Source organism: Gracilinanus agilis, chromosome 4 (genome assembly GCF_016433145.1).
Source record: "Gracilinanus agilis isolate LMUSP501 chromosome 4, AgileGrace, whole genome shotgun sequence".
Taxonomy (NCBI): Eukaryota; Metazoa; Chordata; class Mammalia; order Didelphimorphia; family Didelphidae; genus Gracilinanus; species Gracilinanus agilis.
The window spans coordinates 289436023-289457164 of record NC_058133.1 but is presented as its reverse complement, the minus strand read 5'-3'; the positions used below and the strand labels follow the sequence as shown (position 1 = coordinate 289457164).

At 39.6% G+C, this 21142-nt stretch overlaps 1 protein-coding gene across 1 annotated transcript in view; it reads left to right on the top strand.

The window, feature by feature from the left end:
* Positions 1-2199: 2199 nt before the first annotated feature.
* CILK1 (ciliogenesis associated kinase 1) overlaps positions 2200-21142 on the top strand; it is a 73300-nt gene continuing 54357 nt past the window's right edge. Inside the window, exons 1-2 of the mRNA XM_044673407.1 lie at positions 2200-2762; positions 14349-14403. Of these exons, the coding sequence (XP_044529342.1) occupies positions 2662-2762; positions 14349-14403 (156 nt within the window). The 5' untranslated portion in view covers positions 2200-2661. The remainder of the gene's footprint in view (positions 2763-14348; positions 14404-21142) is intronic.

Here is a 21142-nt window from a genome sequence, read left to right as displayed (position 1 = left end):
TCAAACCTGGTTCCAGCCAGGTTTGAGCAGCACAGCTAATGGATCCGAGGGTGGCTTTGGGGTTCTCACGGTAATCCACAGATGATCACAGGATGCCAAAAGCCAAGGTGGTCCAAGGTATCCAAGTAGAGAGAGTGTGCTTGAGATGCTGTCCACCAGATCCCAAACTTCTCCTCCTCTTGGTGCTGCTCTGCAGGTCTTGTCCACTTGTTAGAAACCACCACCACACAGGATCCCAGGGAAATCAGGGTGCAGGTCTGAGATCTCCCAGGGCTGGCAACAGTTTGTGCCAGCACTAATGGAGTCTCTCTCAGAGCACAAGCAACTTCCTGCTCCTTCATTCCATCTTGGAATGCTCCAGTCCTTCCTGCTAGATCCATCCTTAATACTTAATTACTAACTAATCTTCCTCACAACAAGTGGAAGGTGCAGTTTACTGTTAGGGAAAGTCTGGATTGGTCACTTGCAGGGATCAGAGTACTCCTCTTTCAGTGTGTGTGGTTTTTTGTTTTTTGTTTTTTTCATTATTATGGTCATTGTGTAAATTTTCTCCTGAATCTGCTTACTTTGCTTTGCATCAGTACATATACTTCTTTCAAGGTTTCTCTGAATTCTTCATAGGTATAATGTCTTTTTAAGCCTAATAATATTCTACTAATTCCTATATCATGATTAATTTATCCATTCACCATTCTTTACTTGCATTTTGCTGCTACAAAAAATGCTGCTGCAACATTTTTTAAATATATGAAACTTTCCTCTCTATTTTTGACTTCATTGGGATATAAGCCTGGTAAAGATATCACTGAGTCAAAGGATGTATGTGTGTGTGTGTGGTATGTGGTGTGTATGTATTTGTATATACACATACATTATAGATCTCATTCAGTAATTTTCCTAGTAAGTATAACATCAAATTGCAAAATGGTATTTCGGGCCATTTCAATGAATTATTACTCCTAATATTTCTATCTCTGTAGGCACAATAACTCACATTTTTATTATAATTTAAGGTTTGCAAAATACATTTCTCATAACTGTCAAGTGAGCTAGGTAGAGTAAATATTATTATCTCCAAATGAGAGAACTGAGCCTAATAGATGTTAAGTGACTTTTCTAAAGTTGCTAAATTAATAACTCTAGACTTCAAGGGCATAGCCCACTGTCTCTAGGGAGACTGGTGCACAGGGTGTCTCAAAAGTCTTTGGGACCAAAAGTAGGGCTAGGTGACCCCATGAATAGAGTGCTACCGCTGAAGTTAAGAAGACCTGAGTTCAAATCCAACCTGAGATACTTACTAGATATGTGATCCTGGATAAATCATTTCGTCTTCATTCTTCGGGGTAAAATGGTGATAATAACACTTAACTCCCTGGGTTATTGTAGAAATCAACTGAGATAATATTTGTAAGATGTTTAGTACAGTTACAGGCACAAAGTAGATACTTATTAAATGGTTTTTTTCCCCTTTATGAAGTTTTAAGCTTTAATAACTATTATACCTTAAAGTTACACTAAGATTTTTGGTCTTAGTAGCTATTAAATAGCTTAGTCTCTATTAAAGCTTTTTGATTGATTGATTAAATTTATTTTTATCTGAATTACTTTTTTCATTTTATTTTCAGTTCCACGTTTTCTCCTTCCTTCTACTCCCTACCCATTGAGAAGGTAAGCACAATACCCATTATACTTATACAGTCAAAGCATTTTTTCATTATTAACTTTTTTAAAAATCCTTACTTTCTGTATTTGAATTATACCTAGAATCAGTTCCAAGGCAGTAGAACAGTAAGAGCTAGGCAGCTGGGATTAAGTGACCGGGTCACACAGCTAGGAAGTATCTGAGGTCAGATTTGAACCCAGAACTTCTGATATCCAGGCCTGGTTTTCTCTCTCTCTGCTAAGTCACCTAGTTGTCCTTTGCATATAAATCCCCTTGCATTTAAAGCTTAAAATTGCACTAAAACTTTTGAGACTTGCTGTATTCTCCCAGATTTACCAATTAAAATGACTTGGCCAGAGGGATTTAACAGCTTGGCCACAATCTTTATATTTCTAGTCTATTGCTTAGCTAGTGAGTATCTAATAGTAAAAGTCATCCTGCCTATCCCCCATAAATAGCTTGTGCAGCGTGGGTAATTTCCTTCAAAATCTTGTCTGAGAACTTTAAATTTAGCCTTTCTGGGCTTGTGTGTTTACATTGATAAACTTAGCTCCCTTTCACAAAGCTATTCTCAGTCAGTGTATTTGACAGCCTGGCCTGAACAGAATGTGTTAGTCATCAGAAAAATATTGAATTGGAGCCGATTCATTATTGAGTCAATGAAAAAAATGCATGCTCTTTCCCCACATCTTGGTATCTCTAGTAAAAAATGGGGGGGGGGGAGGACTTTATTTAAGCTGAAAAAAAAAAAAAAAGAAGCCTCCTAACCTACATCTCTGACAATGTGATAGACTTCACGGTCCTCTCTCCTTTTCCCCAGCAGGCAGAAGACTGAGCCTGGAAACTATGCATTTGAGAGACTGTCACGCCATCCCGAATACCTTGTGCTGGTGCTGTCATCGAAAAGTGTGGCTGCATTCTGGGGAGAACTGCTGCTTCCATGACAGGAAGGAGCAGTCTCAGCACTGAGATGAGCAGACGGCCAGAAGGGGCACACCATGCATAGATATACGACGATCAAGCAGCTTGGTGATGGCACCTACGGCTCTGTCCTCCTAGGAAGAAGTCTGGAGTCTGGAGAACTGATTGCCATTAAAAAGTAAGCTTCGCCCCTTCCCTACTGATGACTAGGACCTTGGGCCTTCCCACCCATGCCAGCTATTTCCTGGCTGTGTGACCCTGGGCAAGTCACCATTTGCCTTCCTCTTATCACCTCTTCTACCTTAGAAGTGATGCTTTGTATAGCTTCTAACACAGAAGACGAGAGTTTTAAATATATGAAAAAGAGAGGAAGAGTACTTGAATTTGGAATCAGGCCGAGGATTAGATCCTGGTTCTGTCACTTGTTGACTTTGTGATTTGGGGCAAGTCAGTTCCCCACTCTGGGTCTCCTTTTCTTTATCTGTAAAATGATGGGGGTCCAGCAGATTGTATTCAGTGTTCTCCCCAGCTCTAAATCCTATGATCCTTAATTGTGTGTGCTAAAAAAGTTTTTATACCTCTTTTCCCCCCATCTTCAACATAAACCAGTCAATCAACAAACATTCATTAAGCATTTACTACATTATGGATGCTATCTATGTTAAGGGCTGGGGATGCAAAGAAAGGGATAAACACAATTCCTGCCTGAAGGAGCTCACATGGTAATGGAGAAGACAAATGCAAACAATTATACACATCCAAGATAGGTTGTTTGTTGTTTACTGGTGCCTGACTCCTTTTGACTCTATTTGGGGTTTTCTTGGCAAAGAGTGGTTTGCCATTTCCTTTTCCAGCCCATTATACAGAGGAGGAAACTGTGGCCAAGAGGATTAAGTGACTTGCCTGAGGTCATACAGCTACCAACTGTCTGTGACCAGATCAGAACTGATCCACATACAAGATATATACAGTGTAAATATAAGGTATCTTCTAGAGCAGAGAAGGAGAATCGTAGACTATCAGAGAAGGGGAGTACCTCAGAGACCATCTTATCCAGTCTGTGCCTGACCAAGAATCCCCGCTATAACATACTCAAAGAGTAGTCATCCAGCCTTTACTTAAAGACCACCAGTGAGGGAGCCCAGTTCCCTTTTTGGACTCTTCTTATTGCTGGCACTCTCAACTTATCCTTAGTGTGACTATATATTAAGTGCAGTTGATTTTGGAATGCTAGTAAAATTAGATTTTAAAATATCTTGGTTATATAGTGCCTTCTGATTTCTTAAAGAATTCCAAGCTGCCCAAAGGACTATAAAAGAATGCAGACCTTTTGATCTAGTAATACTACTACTGTCTGTATCCCAAAGAGATTTTTAAAAATGGGAAAGGACTTGTTTATACAAAAATATTTATAGCTGCTTTTTCTGTGGTGGCAAAGAATTGGAAACTAAAGGGATGTCCCTCAATTGGGGAACACCTGATCAAAATGTAGTATATAATGGTAATGGAATACTATTGGGCAGCAAGAAATGATGAAAAGGATAACTTCAGAAAGAGCTGAAAAGACCGACATGAAATAAGCAGAACCAGGAAAAGATTATACACAGTAACTACAATATTGTGGAACAATCATATGTGGTAGACTTTGTTGTTAATGGCAGTACAATGATCCAAGACAATTCTGAAGGACTTCTGAAAAAGAAAGCTATCCACCTCCAGAGAAAGAACTGTTGGAGTAGAAATACAGAGGAAAACATATGATTTTTTCCACTTGTTTATTTGGGTTTATGATTTGAGGTTTTGGTTTTATAAGATTATTCACTTACAAAAATGAGTAATATGGAAATGTGTTTTGCTTGATAATACATGTATATAGTCCAGCCTGAATTGCTTGTCAACTCCAGGAGTGGGGAGGGAAGAAAGGAGGGAGATAACATGAATCATATCACTTTGGAAAACTTTTGTGGAAATTAGTTATTAAGATAAAATAAAGAAAAAGAAAGAAAGAAAGGCTTCCAACAAGCTCTCCTTTGATCCTCATCAGTATGATAAGGTAGTTATTGTAGGATGCTAATGATATCCATTGTACAGATGAGGCAACTGAGGCAGCATAGTAAAGCAGACGGAGCACTGATCTGGAGCCAGGAGGTTTGGTTGTGGTGTGAACTCTGCCACTAGCTAGTTGAGTGACTTTGAATGATTTTGCTTAGCTTCTTTGCACTTTGAATTTCCTCAGTTACAAATGAGGATAATTCCACAAGTAGTTGTGGAGAGTTTCTGATGATCATATGAGATAATACATTTTTAAATCACTATTCTAAAAAATCAAAAAGTGTTATGCAGATTTAATTATGGGAGGCAGGTAGTTCCAATAGGACAGATGCCTCCAAATTGATTTTTAAAAATCTTCCTACTTTTACAGATTTTTTTTTTCCTGCAGGTAAAGATTAGTATTACAAAGAAGACAAAGGGCAAAAGCAGTGGTGGGTTGTTAATGGTGGTCCTTTTAGGCATCTGTAGTTTGGGAAGCTGTGTGCAGTTGTGGTGAGAGGTACCATTTAATCGTGGTGAGAATGCCGTTCTCAAAGTCAGGAAGACCCAGGTTTGAATTCTGCCTCGAACAAAGTGGCTTTCAAATTTTTCTTCATTGATGGCTTAATATTCTGCACCACGAAGACTGGTGGCACTCTGGACATTTAAGTTGGTAGCAGTACAGGAGTCTTAGACATAGGTCATTTCCCTTCTTCAAGAGTGGTGGCTTTTGTTGAGTGCTTTGTGAGTGAATATGGGTAATAATAGGAGGTGGCTAGATAGCTCAGGGGATAGAGCACTGGATCCAGAGTCAGGAAGACCTGAGTTCAAACTCAGGGACTTGGTAGCTATGTAGGCCTGCACAAATCCTTTAGCCTTGTTTGCCTCAGTTTCCTCATCTGTAAAGTTAGCTGGAGAACAAAATGACAAACCAGCATCCTTGCCAAGAAAACCATGAATGGGGTCATTGAGAGATAGACATGACTGAAATGATAGCATAACAACAACAAATGGGTAATAATAGGAGGCAGTTAGGTGGCTCCAGGGATAGAGCAGGAGGTCTAGAGTCAGGAGGACCTGAATTCAAATCCAGACTCAGACACTGATTAGCTGTGTGACCCTGGGCAAGTCACTTAACTTCTGCTTGCCTTAATCCCCTGGAGAAGGAAATGGCAAACCACTCTAGTATCTTTGCCAAGAAAACCCATAAACAGGATGGTCCATAGAGTCACGACCTGACAGAACAACAGTGGCTAATAATAGCCAAGTTTTATTTATTTGGGGAATATTATATTCATCATGCTACATAGGCTGGATAAGGAAAATCATATGTTCAACCAAATTATTTGTAAACTTTTTTAATTGTAAAATTATTCAAAATTCCCTGGTCTTCCTACCACCTGGCATACATTTGCTTTGAGGACTCCTGCTTGAACAGCTGTGTGACCATGGACAAGTCTCTTGGCCTCCTGAAACCTAGGGAGAATAACTGCTTTGGTCCATACCTTCCTCTCAGTGTTATTGTAAGGCTCAAGTGAGATTTGGCATGAAAAGTACTTTACCGGCCTTAAAACTAATTACAAACAGTGCAAATTGTGTTAGATGCAAGAGTTGGGACCTCAACTAAAACTCTACTTCTGCCCTTAACTAGCATTCTGGCTCTGTGACTTTGGCTGAGTCTCTTGACCTCCAGATAATTTTTTAAAAATTAAAAATATTTTACTTTCCATTTTAGAATCAAGAGTATTAGTTCCAAGGCAAAAAATTGGGAAGGGCTATGCAATGGGGTTAAGTGACTTGCCCAGGGTCACACAGCTAGGAAGTGTCTGAATCCATATTTGAACCCAGGACCTCCTGTCTTCAGCCTGGCTCTCCATCCCCTGAGCCACCCCCACATAATGGCTTGTTACACAAGTTCTACTGAAATGATGTAGATGAAAGGACATTGACAAATAAGGATACTATTAAATGGAAGATACTATTAAGTTTTAGGAATTCTTTTGTCCTTCCCCATACTACAGAGGGAAAATTAGAATTGGGGTAGAAAAAATGTTTATAGGATCATAGATCTAGAGTTGGGTTGGGGGGTGTCTTAGAAGCAATATATTCCTACTCCCTCATTTTATAAATGAAGAAACTGAGGCACATTGAAGTTAACTGATTTGCCCACAGTCACATACATATGGCAGATTAGGTGGTACAGTGGTTAGATTGGCAGGCATAGAGTAAGGAGAACCTGGGTTCAAATCTGGCCTCAGATGCTTCCTAGTTGGGTGACCCTGGGCAAGTCACATAACCCCATTTGTCTAGCCCTTGCCCTTCTGTCTTAGAGTTGTTTCTAAGACAGAAAGAAAGGGTTTAAAAAATGTACGTGTATAAATAGGCATAAGGGGTGAGATTTGAACCCAAGTCTACTCCAAACTGAGCTTACCTCTTGATAATGGGGTCTCCTGAGTTAGTTCTGTAAGATTCTAGTCTGTTACAAAGGATTGAAGAAAACCTTGGCTTTCACAGACCCCACTGAAGTGAGTTGCCATTCTCTCTCCTCTCTGTAAGTGACTTGACTTACTAGGAATCCTGTTAGGTGATCCAAAAATGAGAGCCAGCTGCAATTTTGGACTAGATCTCAAACTTCACTCTATAGACTATAAAAGACTTTGATGCTCATCAGGGAAGAAACTACCTTGAGACTTCGGACCCGAACCCAAGTTACTTATAATTGTATTCTTTGTAACTTTCTGGGGCACCATCTAAAAAAATTAATGAATTAATTTGTTTGCTACATTAAAGATCCCAAGTATCTCACTTCCTCTCTTTCCTCCCCACACTGGAGAGACATCATTTGACAAAAACATAGCAAACTATGTCTTGCTTGCTTCTGTTTATCAGTTCTTTCTCTGGAAGTGGGCATTTACAAGCACCATGATATAAATTTCTGAGGTCCACCAACTGCAAGTCTATGTCTTGCCCTTAGAAAGAACAAAAGTAGTTATTTAGAAGCTGAGGATAAGGAGAAAACTGATGGTGAATAAAAGAAAAGGGAGAGGGAAAGAGAGAGGTTAATGTTTACCTCTGCTCCCCATCCTAGGGAGGCTCCCCTTTGATCCAGTCTCCCTTCAGTTACTTGACACTCTTCATTCCATGTTTTAAGAAAAGGATGATCACTGAACTCTCAGGAGTCCCTTGAAGTCACAGAACCTTTCCTTCATTTTTTTTTATATCCCCTTTATTACTCAGGTGAGTGCCTTGTACACCACAGGAACCCTTTTTTGTGGAAAATACAAAATTAAATTTTTAAAATTTGCCTTAGTGTTAGCATTACAGGATTATGTTTACTGCCTTAATTGTGGTAAGGCTGTCAGTTATAAAGTCTAATTATGATTTATGGGGGAAAATATCTTAAGTTCACCTCTGGAATGAAACCCAGAAATTGGAAAATGTATGCCAGAAGGAAAAATTCTCAGAATATTGAGTGACTCTAAAAAAATCAGTGATCCATTTTCTCCCCTAGTTTTATGTCCATTATATCAACAAATGTTTTTTGAATGAGTGTGTGAGGAATTGGAAGAAGGAAAATAAAGCCAAAATCTTATATCCATCCTTAAAGTAATTCCTTCCCTTCCCTTTTCCTTTTTTCTGATTGTGTTTCTCTTGTCTTGACTCATACATAGATCAGAGATAGTGGGAGCTAACTTTGTGAGATACAGTGGGAAAAGCAGTATTATATGGAGTCTGGAGATCTGGGTTCAAATCCTGGCTCTGTCATTTACTATCTGTATGACTGTGGGCAATGATCTGAGCCTCACTATCCTTATCTGAGCTATGACATTACTTAGCTCTATTACCTTAAGCAAATCACTTAGCCTCTGTCTCAGTTTCTGTATGTGTAAACTGGGAAAAAATAATAATTCTTACCTCCTAGGATTGTCATGAGGGTAAAAGTAAGATATTTATTAAATGTTTTGCAAAGATTTAAACATATATAAATGATTGCTCTTATTATCATTATTAAGTACCTATCTCTATTCTTGTTAAATTTACCGGGCTGAACCCTTAAGTTGGAGCAAGGAGGGAAAAAAATAAAGAAATATAAAACTGATGGCCCTTTAATTTTTAGTGTTTACTTGACACTGTCTAGAAATTTTTCCTATTCTCATAAATTTCCTTATACTTATTATGATAATTAGATTAAATCTACCCTGCCCATCCTTGGATTTAATCACCAAAGGTGAAAACATCTCCACTTAACTCACAGGTTGGGAGGTCTGTGACCCATGTGTGCTAGAGTGAGTGACAAATCAGAATTTATTGACTGCCTTCTGGGCAGTCCTAAGAAAAGCATCTGTTGCGATTGGACACGTAGACTAAGAGAAAGTGACGCAAAAGAAGCCCCTTTAAAAGAGAGTTCAGTGAGCTCAGCTTGTCTCTTCTTGTTCGTGACTTGGACATGGAGGAGCTCTGGAGCTGGGATCCTGAGACTTTGGTGAGATTGTTCTTAAATCTTTCCTTTGGAATTCTACATGGTGAGTGTAAAGACTGAGTCTTCTTGAACTTCTCTTAAGGAACTTCCCTTTCAATAGAGACTCTGTGACTGAAGCTTTTGTTTCTTTTGCCTGGGAGGCCCTCTGACTTTCCAGCCTTGGGCTCCAGGCTGAACTTCCCTCTGTTGAGGGTTAATAAGATCTGCCTGGATTAAATTAGGGGATCAGAACAATTTACCTAGTGTGTTAGATTATTTATCTTATTTTATCTTATCTTATCCTCTCTCTCATTTCCTTCTTCCTCTCCTCATTTGTAAATAAACTTCCATAAGTCATTTTGACTTGAGGTTATTCTTTAATTAGGGATTGATAATTATTCAATTCCCTGGTGACCAAACCTTTTAATATCCACCTAACCAAAACCCCAAACCCTTACCTTATAAGGAAAAATTCTTTTTGGGTATAATTATGCCTAACTTTCATTCTAAAAGTAAATTTAAACTTTTTTCCCATATAAGCCATGATTAGACATTGTAAATAAATGACAGTATTACTACTACTACTACTACTACTTGCAAGGCAGAAAATATAATCTTGTTAAACTGACACTAAGGTATGAGTATCTAAAAATCTAATTTTCTATCTTCTATCATGTAGCAGTGCTAATTTGATCCCATATAATAGAAAAAAGAAAATTAGATTTTTAAATCTAACAATTGGCTTGAATACTTTACTTGTCATCAGGAACACCTGGATTGAAATCCTGTTCACTGACATTTAATTGTATTGACCTTGGGCAAATCCTTGGGCTTCAACTTCTTATTGGCAAAACTTAAATAACTTCCGAAGGTCATCTCTTTATCTTAATCTTCCACCCCATGAGTTTCTTGGAACTTCAGTTTTTTCATCTGTAAGAAGGAAAGAGTAATTCCTATAGTACATGCCCTATACAGCTATTGTAAGGTTCAAGAAATTTGGGAACTTTAAAGGGCTATGATAATATCAATTATTATTATCAAATATATTATCCTCATAGGACCAAGAATTTAAAGTTGAAAAGCACCTCAGAGACCATCTTATTCAATCCCTCATTTTGCAGATGAGGAATTGAGGTCCAAGGAGAGGTTAAGTGACTTGTTTAAGGTCACACAGGTCTTAAGCACAGAACTATGACTTGAACCTAGGTTTTGTACATTTGCTGAATGGATTACTTTTATTGCAATCAGTGATGCTGAATACATACCCTGAAGTAGTTCACATTTTTCATATTCTCCAAAATGTCTTTCACTATTCCTTATATAAAGAAGGTGTTGAAGAAATCTTTATTTATTTTATTTGAAATAACAATGAAAGTAGAGCTAAGATTCTCCTTTTAGAGACTAGGCTTGGTAGCACAATTACTGCCTTCCCCCTTGCCTACAGAGGATTCAGAATGTAGGAATCAGAATTTATGCCCTCATATTAAATTTTGCTTTTGAAATATACCTGTGTATTAAACTAGCATGCTAGATAGGTTTGATCTCTGAGGGCCGGGGTTCAAATCAAATCTTAAAGACTTCCTAACTGTTAGGCAACTAGGTGACAAAGTAGAGCTGGAGTCAGGAAGAACTTAGTTAACATTCAACCTCAAATCCTGACTATCTTTGTGACCCTGAACAAGTCCCCCGCCTGCCTCAGTTTTTTTATCTGCAGAATGAGGATAACTATACAAGGTTATCTCCCAGGATTGTTGTAATATTTGTAAAGTGTCATTTAAATGATAGCTATTATTGTTGGTTGTGTGACCCCTGGGAAGGCCCTTAACATCTCTTTGTCTCAGTTTCCCTATTTGCAAAGTGGAATGAGAATTTTGTATAATTATCCTAAAACCCAAGGTTTCAAATTTTTGAGGGAAGAAATATAATTTCTACCCTCAAAGGGCAGCTGGATGGTACAGGGGACAAAGCACCAGACTTGGAGCAGGAAGACCTGAGTTCCAATCTGGTCTCACACACTTACTAGCTGTGTGACCCCAGGCAAGTTATTTAACCCTATTTGCCTTGGTTTTTCTTATCCATAAAAAGAGCTGGAGAAGGAAATAGCAAACCATTCCAGTATCTTTGCTAAGGAAACCCCATACGAGATCATGAAGAGTTGTACATGGCTGAAATGACCAAACAACAAACCCCCAAACTGCTGATAGTCTAGTAGAAGACAATCTAAACATCCACAAAGAGAGCTAGCTGCAAGGCACGATATTATCTAGTAAGTGTATAATGCAAGAGTCCTGTGAGTAGCAGCACCTTCCATCCTCCTTCCCCTTCCCCCAAAACCACAGACCACTTCTATCCTGACTCCATGAGCCATTGTCCAGGGGAGCAACATTTGTGGAGAAAGTGCCCACTTTTCCCACTACCACCCAGCACCAACCACTAGACTACCACCTCCTGGTAAACCAGCTTCGCTGGGACATCAAGGCATCTTTGGGGAAAGGAAGCCGGGGCGTCTGCATCAAACCATTGTCAACACTTCTTCTCCCCTTAGACTCATGGGGTAGAATGACCCTGAGGGAAGCTTGTTTTCCCTGTAACTCCTATATTGGTGTGGTAATATTGACCTAATTCACTGAGATAGAATGAAGAAAATTATTCATTTGTGACTCTAACTAAAACCAAAGATGGGGGGGGGGCAGCTGGGTAGCTCAGTGGATTGAGAGCCAGTCCTAGAGATGGGAGGTCCTAGGTTCAAATCTGACCTCAGACACTTCCCAGCTGTGTGACCCTGGGCAAGTCACTTGACCCCCATTGCCTACCAAAAAACAAAAACAACAAAGATGACTGTCTGATTTTGTGAAAGAATTCCTAAACTATACCTTGGTCAGTAAATTAGAATCCTAGATGATAAGAGCTGAAAGAGACCTCAGGGATTATGGAGTATAATCCCCTCTTGTGTAATGGTGGGGCACGAGGGATGTTATTATTATTATTAAAATGTAACTAAATGGTTTGTCGGTTCACACTGGGTTGAAGGAGAGACAGGACCAACCAGGATAGGGAGACCAGGGTTTACTTCCAAGCTGTTAACTGTCACAGGAATGGCAGTTAGGCCCAATGGTCACTCAGCTCTCCTAGGCTAGGGTCTATGGGACCAGCAGGCAAAAGGTAAAAGTTTATAACAGTTTAATTGAGGAAAACAATAAAAAGGATGGGAATAAGGGATTCTATACTTGAACCCTAAGCGCAAACCACAGGAGCAAGGGAAGGACTTGACTACACTATTCTATTGGCCTAAGCCAGGCAGGACCCAAAGGAAACAATACTGAAGTCACAGGGAAAGCTTCTTTAAACCTGGTTCCAACCAGGTTTGGTCAGCTCAGCTAAAGGGCCTGAGGATGGCTTTCAATTGGGGTCTCACAGTAATCCAAGGATGGTCACAGGATGCTAAGAGCCAACTCCAACAGGACAGGTGATCCAACGTACCCAGGTAGGGAGAGTGAGCTTGCAATTCTGTCCACCAGATCACAAACCACTTCCCCATTTGGTGCTGCTCTGCTGTCCACTGCTGAAAGCCTCCACCTCTCAGGATCCCAGGGAATCCAGATGCAGTTTTTCCCTAACTCCGAGATCTTCCAGGGTTAGTTAGCAACAGTTATGCCCCAACCACTAATGGAGTCTCTCTCAGAGTCCAAGCCCCACTTCCTGCTCCTTCATTCCATCTTGGAATCCTCCAGCCCTTCCTGCTAGGTCCAACACTAATACTAAATTAATCTTCCTCACAACACATGTCACAGAGGGACAAACCCATTGATAGAAATTCTTTTACCAGAGGAAAATTCAATTGGTGTATGGAGAGGTAGAGCAATTTGCTGTGGTTGATGGAAGTCTTACTAACAGATAGTCCCCAGTACTCTTAGGAATAGGCATAGTAAAGGGGTAGGCTGCCACATGGAAAAGGGGGAGAATGGGGAGTCCTTTGGCCCTTTGTAGCACAGGCTGATAGAATGAATCAAGGAAGGGGGCTTCTTTAACGTCGATGTCCTAGGGGGAAATCATAGTTGCTGGACCCTAGTTATCACTCTTTAGGTGAGGAAGCCGACGTTAAAGAGGGGTGTTAAGTTCTTTGCCCAAAGCTAGAGATCTATTTAGTAACAGAGCTGAAAGGAGGACCCAGGACTCCTATTTTGCCCACTTCATTGTACTATGCCATATTGTATCTCCTTCTATATTTTGTGGAATAGACTGGAATTAACTAACAGGTCTTGAGACACAGTACAATTTAGGGTAATATAAAGTGATCCCTCACCTATCACAGGGGTTACGTTCCAGAGATCCCTGCGATAGGTGAAAATCCATGAAGTAGTGGCGTTAATAGATTCATTTTATTATGTATATATATTTATAAACTCTTCCTACTTTCCTATAAATCTTTTCCACTCTTTTTTATATCTTTTCTTTGATTTTTAAAAAAAATTTTAAAAATATTTATTTTTTAGAAAAGTTAACATGCTTACATAATTCATGCTCTTACTTTTCCCTTCACCCCCTGACCTTCCCCCCCCCCCCCATGGCGATGTGCATTTCCACTGGTTTTAATATGTATCATTGATCAAGACCTACTTCCAAATCTTTGATAGTTGGATTGGTTTCCACACTCTTTATTAAGCCAATCAGCACCCAGAATACAGAACACAGTGTTGTGGTTGGTCGCTTTTCATTCCATCAGCCAAAAGTGTGTCATGTACAATGTCGCCTTGGTAAACTTGTGCAGCCAGTAGTGGCGTACTGCATTTCCATTGTGTACTGTGCAGCATTCATCCACAAAATCTCGCCATATAGCAAAAACTCCACGATACAGAATTAGATAGAGATATATGTATATTTTAAAAACCCACAATACAGTGAAACCATGATAAGTGAACTGCGATATAGCGAGGGACAACTGTACTCCAGAGAAAGAACTGTTGGAGTCAGATTGGTGTGGATCAAAGTATAATATCTTTCATATCAGTGTATTTATGATTTTGATTATGTGTGTGTGTGCTCTTAAAACAATGGCCAAGATGGAATTGTGTTTTGCATGATAATAAGAATAAAATATTTACAAATTAAAATTAAAGAATTTTTAAATTTAGGGCAATATAGAATGATGAGGTCATTTTATAGTTGTCTGTTTTGTAGAAACATAAATGGATAGTCAACCTTATCCAGCTTATGGTGAAAACCCCAATCATTGTTCTCACTAAATATACTATTTGTTCCTTTTTTCTCTCTTAGGATGAAAAGAAAGTTTTATTCCTGGGAGGAATGCATGAATCTTCGAGAGGTTAAGGTATTTTTTAATACACGAACAAATTTTTTGTGTTAATGGTTACTTTTCAACAGTTTGTCTATGCCAAGTTAGAGATGACTAATATAGTTTTAACCACTTAATTTCAATTTTCCATATATTAAATGTTATTAATGCCTCTTCCTACAAGGGAACCTTTGACAATCTAATAGTATGTTAGGGTATATAGGATGCGGAGAGGAAGAAGTGGCTTATGTTTGATAGATAGTAACATTAATAGTAGGAAATAAAATGAGACAAACCTTGAAAGATTGTGTGCTGCTAAATTATGGAGAGCCTAGAGTGTTAGACAAGAGGATTTTCAACTTTCTTTTGGAGGTCATAGTGGGATAAAGGAGAACCAATGAACTTTTTTAACAGAAGAATGATCTAGAGCAGTGATGGGCAAACTACAGCCTGCAGGCCAGATGGGGCCCCCTGAAATGTTCACAAGACATTATTCCTCATCTGATGAATATAATGAAACTTTGAAAGAGTTGCCTTAGAAACAGACTGACAGATGAGCATTTCCTTTCCTTTGGCCCCCTCTTTAAAAAGTTTGCCCATCACTGATCTAGTGCCATGGGTAAAAGAAGAAAATTACTCTGATAGAAAAGTAAAGAATGACCTGAAAGTGGGGGCAGCTGGGCGGCTCAGTGGATTGAGAGCCAGGTCTAGAGATGGGAGGTCCTGGGTTCAAATCTGTCCTCAGACTCTTCCTAGGCTGTGTGACCCTAGGCAAGTCACTTGACCCCCATTGCCTAGCCCTTATTGCTCTTTTGCCTTGGAACCAATACATAGTATTGATTCTAAGACAGAAGATAAGGGTTAAACAAAAAGAATAAACTGTAAGGAAAAAGGAATTCAGATGGAAAGATTTGTTATAATATTTTTGTAATAGTCCAGATCAGTGATTACCAAAGTGGGCATTACCACACCCTGGTGGGTGCTGCAGCAATCCAGGGAGGCAATGATGGCCACACTTTTTTTGTATTACATTCTATTCTGAGTTCAATAAATAGTTTCATAATTTCCAGGGGGCTCTAAGTAATATTTTTTTCTGGAAAGGGGGCGGTAGGCCAAAAAAGTTTGGGAACCACAGGTCCAGATGGATAATGATGAGATTCTATGGTAGGACCGAGGCAATAGAAACAGTGAGGGGTGGACAAATGTAAGAAACGTCACTGAGTTTTTTTGTCATTTTATTTTCATTTTAAAATAATCATTTATTTTCCTTCCATCCTACCCATCCCTAGCTTATAAGAAAATGGGAAAAACAAAACTCTATTAGAAATTATTCATAATCAAACAAAACAAAATTCTCCCACTGGCTGTGTATAAAAAATATCTCACTCTGTCCCTTGAGGCGAGTCTCTCTATCCCCTCTCTGTCAGGAGGTGAGTTTCATGTTTCATCATCAGTCATCTGGACTCATTGGTCATTGCATTGACTGAAGTTCTTAAAACTTTCAAAGTTGTCTTTAATACTGTTATTGTATAAATTATCCTCCAGGTTCTGTTTACTTCACTCTGCACTTGTTCATACAAGTCTTCCCAAGTTTGTCTGAATCTCTCAAAATTTCTTACAACACAGTTCATTGCAAACAGCATTCCATTCTTATACCACAATTTATTTAGCCCCCCCCCCCAATTGATGGGGAATTCTTTAGTTTCCAATTCTTTGCCAGTACAAGAAAAGCTTCTATAAATGTATTCTTACTTATCAGTTATTTACCTTTTTTTTTTAATCTTGTGAGGGTATAAATCTAGTGTTGGTATTGGAGTGTCAAGGAATGTGCATAGTTTAGTGCGTCTTGGGGCACAATTTCAAATTGGTTTCTATAATCATTGGACTAGTTCTACCAACAGCTCGATCGACAGTGGGCCTGTTTTCCTACAGCTTTTCACCCATTTGTCATTTTTGCTTTTTGCCATCTTTGCCATTCTAATAGATGTGAACAGTAACCTAGAGATGCCTTAATGTGTAGTTCTCTAATTATTAGTGCATTGAGGTATTTAAAAAATTATCTTAATGACTTTTTAAAGATGGTAGTCATTTTCCACACTCACATTCCAGATTGAACCCTCCCTTGTGCCAAAGAAAAAAACCTTATTTCTGAGATGTTTGGCAGTAGTTTATCACTACTTGGGTACAAGCAGTGAGAGAGAAGAAAGAGTCCAGGGTAAAGCGTATATTGGGTGAATGGTGGCATCACAGGCAGAGTAAAATCAGAAGGAGGAGCAGGTATATATAGATAATGAGCTTGGTTTTGGACATGTTGAGCTTAAGCAGCCCAGGTGACATCCGAGTTGAGGTGATCTGTAGATAGATGAAAACGTGGCCATGGAACTCAGAAAAGAGATCAGGGCTAGAGTTATGGATTGGAAATACATTTGCTTAATGGTAGTTGTTGAAGCTGTGAGAGGGAATGAGATTAAGAGAAACGGCATCTATAGAAGAAAGCCAGAGACAAAGTGGTGAGGAACAGGACTGTGGAGGCAGTGAGAGGAGAAGCCAATCTGAAGCCAATCAGTCCATTTGGAAATCAGTGAATGTTTATTAGAGGGCCTTTGTTGTTGTTGTTGTTGTTGTTGTTGTGCAGTTGTTTCAGTTATGTCTGCCTCTTTGGGACCCCGAAGGGGTTTTCTTGGCAGAGATGCTGGATTGGTTTGCCATGCCCTTCTCTAGCTCATTTCAAAGATCAGGAAACTGAAGCCAACCGGGTTGAGTGACTTTGCCAGAGTCACACACTAGAAAGTCTGAAGCCAGATTTGAACTCAGAAAGATGAATCTTCCTGACTTCGGCCCCAGCACTCCATCCACTGTGCCATTAGCTGCCCCATTCAAGTGTATTCTGTGCCAGATACTCGTTAAGTACTGGGGAGAGACAAAAATGAAATCATTCTTGTATTCAAAGAGTTTATGCTCTATCAGATGAGATAATACTCACACATATGTGTGTATGTCTGTAGTGTAAGAATGCAAGGCAAAGCCAGGCATTTTGGAACCTAGAGGGTTAGAACATGGAGGAGGAGGATCCAGTGACTGTTGGCAGGAGCAGGGACTTCTGGGAGTGACGGCCAACTAAAGGAGCTTTGGGGGTTTTAGCCAAGGGGGGAGGTGGTTGTTTTTGGCTGTGCGACCCTCAAAGTGAGCCTGGGAGGTTTTCCTCAGACTATTTCTCCTGATCCATACTCGTTCCTGAAGCACACGTGAATATCTAACAACAGATTCATCAGTGTTGGCCAGGGGTGACTGGACTTCTGTGGGGAGCTGACCCCTGGACCGCATTTTTCTTTGGACATTGCCCCTCAATATTCCCTCTGAGTTTTAATAACAAATCATAGCTTTAGCCTATTCTCTCGGGCTTGGGACAGTGAAGCTGTGTTTGGGGAACACAGAGTATCTCTGTGGGTACCTATCATAGTCAAGGACTGAGGGGACTGAGGGAAATTACCCCTGCACCCTCTTTCCTGTGAACCCCACTTCCCATTCCCTTGTTACCTGTTCCCTAAAATAAACCCTATAGTTTTTTTTAAACCCTTAACTTCTGTGTATTAGCTCCTAGATGGAAGAGTTGTAAGGGTGGGCAATGGGGGTCAAGTGACTTGCCCAGGGTCACACAGCTGGGAAGTGTCTGAGGCCGGATTTGAACCTAGGACCTCCCGTCCCTAGGCCTGACTCTCAATCCACTGAGCTACCCAGCTGCCCCCTTAAACCCTATACTTTATTTGGCCAGATCAGTATGTTTTTCATCGGAGGGAGGCAGAGAAAGGGGGTTGAAGGAAGGAAGGCAGGCTAACCTCCGTTCTAAGCCTGACTTCCAGCTAGGAAATAAGGGAAGGCTTCTGTGTGCCCTGATTGGCACCAACATCCTTTCAGGGTCACACTCATTTCCCCTCGTGGGGATAGTTTACCTTTAACTTCTACACCCCGGCACAATTAGCTGGGGTCCTCTGTTTTCCTCTGGAACCTCATTTTGTCTCCCAGTAAGGAGGGGTGGCTGAGAGGGAGGAGAGGTCCTTATACTTCTTTCTAGGGGCTTATCAACTACACCCCAAACCTTCTAATCACCCCCCTTCTTACAATAGAGAGTAAGTATGTAGCAGTTTAGGGAGGGAGGTCACTAGCAGCTGGAGGAATCAAGGAAAGCTTCATATAGAAATTAGTGCTTGAGCTTTATCTTGAAGGAAATGAGGGATTCTGTAAGTCAGAGGGTGAGGAAGAAGAGCATGGAGGACAACCAGTACAAAGATAAAGAGATAGACGTATGGGAGGAACAGCAAGAAGATCAGGTTAACTGGACCATAGAGTGCAGGATAAGGATAGGGATAAGAGGGGCAGCTAAGTGGCACAGAGGGTAGAGCATCGGGCATGGAGTCAGGAGGATATGGGTTCAAATGTGACTTCAGACACTTCTTAGCTATGTAACTTTGGGCAAGTCACTTTATCACCTAGTCATTTAATTGCCAAACCTTTAGGACTCTTCTGCCTTAAAACTGATCATTTAGTATTGATTCTAATATAGAAGATAAGGGTTTAAAAAAAAGAAAAGAAAAGCTAGCAATAAGGACATGACCTATCATTTCACTGATATGGAGAACTCCCAGATAAGGAAACTCCCTATGCTACTGCAGGTTGGCACCTTTTCTGCAACTTATATAAATGAAGAAGCATTTATTAAATGCCTAATGTATGAGCATTGTTTTATAATTTGCTTAGAGCATTGAGAGGCTAAAAGGTCTCATAATCAGAATATGTCAGAGTTGAACTCAGAGAAATATATAAAAAGTATAGAATGGGATCCAGTTGTAAAAGGTTTTGAAAGTAAACAGAGGTGTGTGCTTTTTAATCTTAGAGGCAGTAAGTAAACACTCCAGTTTGCTGAGTAAATGATATGAGCAGACCAACGTTTAAAGAAAATTACTTTGGCCTCTGTGTGAAGGGCAGAATGGAGTGGGAAGATCCTGGAGGCAAGAGAAGCAATTTAAAGACCTAGGAAAGAGAATATTCAGCAGGAGGACTATTAAAGAGGTTCAGGGACTTTAGTGAAGATGAGTGTTGCATTTGGTAATTGTTGGTGGCATTAGACAATAGTTTCATAAGAATGAAGAAGGAAGAATCCAGATTGCAAAGGAATGAGAAAAGGTTGAGTAATGAGGAAGCAAGAGGTATTAGATATAACGAAATTTTCCTCATTTCCTTATTCTCTAGGGGAAAAAAAAGCAGATGAAAGTCACTGCATAGGGTAGAAGGGTTTTTAAAAATTGCTTATTTGTTTTTGTTTTTAAATGAGGGACCTGATTATGTTTGAATGCAAATGGTCAAAGGACCTTTTGAAGTGGGAGAGATTGAAGACTTTAGAGGAGAGAAGAAAGGATGTAACTCTTAGAGATGTCGGAAAGGAAGAGGATCAGGCACATAAGTGGAGGAATTAACCTTGGAAAGGAGGAGAGGGATACCCCATCTTCTGTGACCATAGACAAGGAGAAGAGATCTGCTAATGATGCTTACAAGTTTTGAGGAATGGAGAATGGGCTCCTAGGGATATTTGGTGCTCCAACCAAACTGTACTCTCAGCTATTCCATGAACTTGACTTTCCCTCTTCCTTCTTCATTTATTCCCAGAGCTGTCCTCCATGCCATTGTTGTTTCTTGGTTGTTTTAAGACATTATTTGGGGTTTTCTTGACAAAGATGCTGGAGTGGTTTGCCATTTCCTTCTCCAGCTCATTTTATAGATGAGGAACTGAGGGAAACAGTTAAGTGAGTTGTCCATGGTCACATAGCTAGTAAGTGTCTGAGACTGGATTTGAACTGATGAGTCCTGAGTTAAGGTCCAGCATTTTATCTACTATCCCACCACTCCTGGAATGTATTCCCTCTTTGATTCAGTCTATTAGAGCTTCCATGAACCCTTCCTACTTTTTCATCCCCTACTAACTCAAATTATCTTCTACTTATTTATGTGTGTACATGCTAGAGTCTTCAGTGGAATTTATGTTCTTTGAAGCCAGGCAGTTTCCTTGTTATTTTTGTAGTATCTAACCACAGAGTTTTGTAGTGCTAACCACAGCTTCACCTGTAGCCGAAACTTAACAAATGTTTGTTGAATTGAATTGTTACTTAAAACAATCAGAATAGGTCACTAGAAGGAAATGTGGAGGAAGGTTTCATATTTATGCAAACTTGGTAGAAGAGAGAGGAAATATTTGGAGCTTTGAAGAAATTTTTGTATAAATATGTTTAGTAATAATGGCATTAATTCAATTCAGTAATCATTAAATAGCTAAAGCAATGTGTGGACCATTAATTCCTTCAGCAACCATAATTCCACATTTATCAAATGTCTATTGAATAAAAGATACTCTGTTAGATGCTAGGGATACAAAGATTTCCAAAATGGTAGCATATGTGGTATAGTATAGGGGTTCCAACCTGGGGTTCATGAATTCAGATAGAGAAAAATATTACATTTTTATTTTGATATAATTGTTTCATTTGTAATTCTATTTTATGCATTTAAAAATATTATACTGAAAAAAGATCTTTGGGCTTCACCAAACTGTCAAATTAGTCTCCATGAAAGAAAAAAAGATAAATAAACTGGTTTGGTGGAAGAAGGTAGCTAAGTGTCACAGTGGTTAGAGTTCTGGACTTGGAATCAGGACAACTCATCTTCCTGAGTTCAATCCAGTCTCAGACACTTAGCAGCTATGTGACCCTGGGCAAGTCACTTAACC